Source organism: Colobus angolensis, unplaced genomic scaffold (genome assembly GCF_000951035.1).
Source record: "Colobus angolensis palliatus isolate OR3802 unplaced genomic scaffold, Cang.pa_1.0 Scaffold105, whole genome shotgun sequence".
Lineage (NCBI taxonomy): Eukaryota > Metazoa > Chordata > Mammalia > Primates > Cercopithecidae > Colobus > Colobus angolensis.
In genome coordinates, this window is record NW_012111475.1 from 6,470,568 (window position 1) to 6,475,149 (window position 4,582).

The following is a 4,582-nucleotide window of genomic DNA, read 5'->3' on the forward strand; positions in this document are numbered from 1 at the left end:
CAGGCACTGTGCCTGGCCGCAAGTTTGTTTCCTGAATAGACACTAAATATTAGCTAGAAACAGAGTCTGAGTCACTTTCATTTGGGTATATATTTATTTAGAATGCATACTAACAGCATGATGATAAACTGTCATTCACAAACCTGTACCAAGAAGCACATAATCTTTAAAATGTGTTGTTTTTCACAAGTAATTTAAGTGAGCATTAATATTATTTGGTACTTGAGTCAAAGACGACATTTAGATTCTTCAGCTTTGAAGCATTTAGTAACATCCTTGTCTAGTCAGGCAGAGGAAAGAAATTCAAAAGCAGTTTCTTTTTCTTCTGTCAGTTCCTTTGCAGTAAGATCCATCTTCTCACGTGAGAAATCATTAATAGGGAGACCTTCAACAAACTTCCAGGTCTTATTCTGTTTGAAAATAATGCAAATAAGAGATTTAAAGTGGAACTGATCTTTCAATAAGCAACAACCTAGTTTGAACTTATATTTAGAGGTATATCTGTTTTAAAGTCTGATTCTAAAGAAGTAAATCAAAATCCAGATATTAATAGATAATTCTAATAAAAACTCAACACTTGAATTTTAAACCTCTTCAATCTAAAAAAAAAAATCTTTAAAATGATTGACTTTAGCACGTTTATAATAAACAGCAACAACACTGAAAACCATTGCTTCATTTAGAAATATACTATTTGTAGGTCTCTAATACTTGAGGCATAATAACATACTGTGTCTAGTAGGAAGAGATGAATTTTCCTTTCCAGATTAATTTCAATCACAAAAACTTTTAATGACCTGAAGTTGAAATACATATAGTTTTATTTTTTTTAATTTTTTTAGAGTTTTTTTTTTAAAATTATTATTATACTTTAAGTTCTAGGGTACATGTGCATAACGTGCAGGTTTGTTACATATGTATACCTGTGCCATGTTGGTGTGCTGCACCCATCAACTCGTCAGCACCCATCAACTCGTCATTTACATCAGGTATAACTCCCAATGCAATCCCTCCCCCCTCCCCCCATGTATAGTCTTAAAGCTGAGAAAAATGTCTATTTTAGTAAAGGAACAATTTTCTAGATGAAGTTATACCATTCTGTTTTATTTTTGGGGGGACAGGGTCCTGCTCTGTTGCCGAGGATGTAGGACCACAAGTGTGTGCTACCATGCCCGGCTAATTATTTTATTTTTGCAGAGATGGGGGCTCTCAGTATGTTGCCCGGGCTGGTCTTGAACTCCTGGGCTCAAGCAATCTTGCCACCTTGGCCTTCCAAAGTGTTGGGATTATAGGCGTGAGCCACTGTGCCTGGCCAATAATACCATTCTTAAGGGAAACATGTAACTACTTTCTCAAAGAAGGGAAATAGCTCCAAAATACCTTACCTTGATTACAACAGGGAATGAGTAGAGCAGATCATCAGGAACACCATAGGAGTTGCCATCAGAGATAACACCCATGGACACAAACTCTCCCTGAAAATAACAATGTTTCACATACTCATGGTGATTAGTTTACACAACTGACACATGAACTAAGAAAATTAAACCAGGTGACCCTTTCTTACTATGTTCATAACATCATTACTGTGTAAGGAACTATCATCAGCACCAGGTACTTCCACGACAAGATAACTTTCATGGATATTATTTCATTTCATGCTTCCATATCATATGTGAAGTAGGCCAGGGAAACCTAACTCTCATTTCCTAATCCTCACAGATGAGGAAGCTGTGGCCTAGAAGAAAAAAATTCACCCCTACTATGTATCAGGCATTGTGCTACGTGTTTTCCATATACAATCTCCTTTAACCCTCACAACCCTGTGTATTATAGTAATGTCATGTAAAAGATGACAAAACAGCTCAGAAAGGTCAAGGCTAAGAAACTCCAAAGTTTACTTAGTTAATAGGCAGCTGAGCTGAGAAATCAACCAAACCTGACTATAACCTAAAGGCTATATTCTTTTTATATTATATCACCAGACAACAAAAATAAAACAGAGTGAGCTGTGCAAATCACTAAATCCTCACCTCTGGGGTTCCAAACCAGATGTCCCTGACGTGGTCACAGATGGCTTTTGCAGCAGACATTGCACTGGATAGTTTTCGAGCCTTGATGACAGCAGCGCCACGCTGCTGCACAGTCTGGGAAAGGGGCAGGCGAAAGCAGCAGTGTTACTTGGTCATGATAGCAACATTTTCATTGATTCCAAGTCGAACTTGGGGTGAAAGGCTATGACCAGAGTTTAATGTGTCCCCTCCAAAATCATGCAACAACCTGATGTTAGCCTTACCAATCCTTCTGGAAAAAGAAAACTGTATCTTCCCATACAAAGTTTATCATATGTCAAAGACAGGGGTCTTGGTATAAGTCACAACTGCTGTGCTACAGATCACATCAGATCAGACTGGATCATGACTGGCTTATTAAGATCCCAACAGTATGCAGTCATCAGAGCAACTGTGAAAGACTTGCCCTCCTTGAAGGTTTCCTGTCCTAAGAGTCTCTCAAGAGTTCTTTATGCTCAGCGTTAAGAAGGCTCACAGATTTTTCTTACCGTGACAAATTCTCCCTTGAGCCAGCTGTCATCTTTCAGAGCTTCGTAAACACCAACTTCCTTTCCTTGCAATTTCACCTTGGCATGGTTGACATCTGGATACTGAGTCGAGGAATGGTTTCCCCAGATAATGACATTCTTTACATCATTAGCAGTCACACCAAGTTTAAGAGCAATCTAGTTAAATTGAAAACAAATACATTACTGAGGCAAATGCTTTTTATTTCCAAATGCGACCTGTTTTGACAAACACCCTTAAATAAAAACCTTCTGAAATTTCAAGAGAACACAAGAGTTATATTGACTTGTAAAAAATGTAAATTTATTGCTTGGCAATTTCCTACAACAGATTAACAGTGGTAATAACTGTGGACTTGAAGCTTATGGAGTACAATGTTTAAGGGTATGAAGCATCCCATAGTTTGTGGTTATTAGTACAGTAGGTGTGTCAAACAAAAACCATTAATCAAGTTACTATTATTTATTAATCAATTTACTGTTTCTTGAATATGTAAATGTGATCTTTTGTTTCACTTTTAATGTTTACCTGGAGATGTCTTCTCAGTGCTTCTGAGTAATCAGGTATTTAGGCACTTTAGGTAAAATTTTTATTATATACCATATACAAATTAATTTTCAAATAACCCTAAATATGAAATTTTAGAGTTGGATAGGACTCAGATTACCAAGATATGACTGTCCTCATTTTATATATCAGGAAACTGAAGGAAAGAGATTTTATATGTGTGTGTGTGTGTGTGTGTGTATACACACATATATACACACTAAAATTCTAACATATGTAACAATCTCTAGCTATAACTCCAGAAAGCACTTTAGGGTCCTGCAATGCCTTGCAATCACGTATAGTATAATAGCCACAAAAAGGGTTAAAAAGTTATGTCTTGAGCTGGGCATGGTAGCTCACGCCTATAATCCCAGCACTTTGGGAGGCCAAGGTGGGCAGATCACCTAAGGTTGGCAGTTTGAGACCAGCCTGACCAACGTGGAGAAACCCCATCTCTACTAAAAATACAAAGTTAGCCGACTTTGTGGTGCATGTCTGTAATCCCAGCTACTCGGGAGGCTGAGGCAGGAAAATCGCTTGAACCTGGGAGGTGGAGGTTGTGATGAGCCGAGATTGCACAACTGCACTCCAGCCTGGGGGACAGAGTGACACTGTCTCCAAAAAAAAAAGACATGTCTTGGTAGATTTAAATAAAATCAGCCTGTTTGATATTTGTCTGATAACTTTATGTGCAGAAAATAAATTGTGATCAGGTGTATGTATAATTTGTTCCTAACTAGACAACAGAATTTATGATGAACCAGAAGGGAATGTGGAAAAACATTTTAAGAAGCTGATCTGTTTTGGTGACATGGTGGGCAATTCTTCCTTCCTCTGTGTCCCAGTAAGGGAGAGAAAATTAGTTGTGCCAGAGTCTGTAGCTTTAGCACATAAATAAAGCATTTGAGTATTTACCATGTAACAAAAGGAATACACTTTGATATTTTAAGGAAAATTTTAAAACAAGGGTAATAACAACTCCAAACTGAAACAACTCAAATGTCCTTCAAGAATAGTTAAATATGCCAGGCAGGGTGGCTAACGCCTATAATCCCAGCACTTTGGGAGGCTGAGGTGGGAGGATCATGAAGTCAAGAGATTGAGACCGTCATGGTCAACATGGTGAAGCTCTGTCTCTACTAAAAATACAAAAATTAGCCCAGCTACTCAGGAGGCTGAGGCAGGAGAATCTCTTGAACCTGGGAGGCAGAGGTTGCAGTGAGCCGAGATCGTGCCATTGCACTCCAGCCTGGGCAAAAGGGCGAGACTCCGTCTCAAAAAAAAAAAAAAGAATGGTTAAATAAACTGTATTACGTCTTACATATGCAATGGAATAAATAAAAAGGCTAAGTGGGGCCCGGCGCGGTGGCTCAAGCCTGTAATCCCAGCACTTTGGGAGGCCAAGACGGGTGGATCACGAGGTCAGGAGATCGAGACCATCCTGGCTAACACGG

General features: G+C 38.6%; 1 protein-coding gene across 4 annotated transcripts in view; it reads right to left on the minus strand.

The window, feature by feature from the left end:
• Positions 1-75: 75 nt before the first annotated feature.
• MDH1 (malate dehydrogenase 1, NAD (soluble)) overlaps positions 76-4,582 on the minus strand; it is a 21,035-nt gene continuing 16,528 nt past the window's right edge. For all 4 annotated transcript variants that reach the window (XM_011944680.1, XM_011944671.1, XM_011944662.1 and 1 more), the window contains 4 exons: positions 2,561-2,737; positions 2,034-2,147; positions 1,386-1,475; positions 76-410 (listed from right to left, as the gene is read on the minus strand). In XM_011944680.1, the coding sequence (XP_011800070.1) occupies positions 285-410; positions 1,386-1,475; positions 2,034-2,147; positions 2,561-2,737 (507 nt within the window). In that variant the 3' untranslated portion in view covers positions 76-284. The remainder of the gene's footprint in view (positions 411-1,385; positions 1,476-2,033; positions 2,148-2,560; positions 2,738-4,582) is intronic.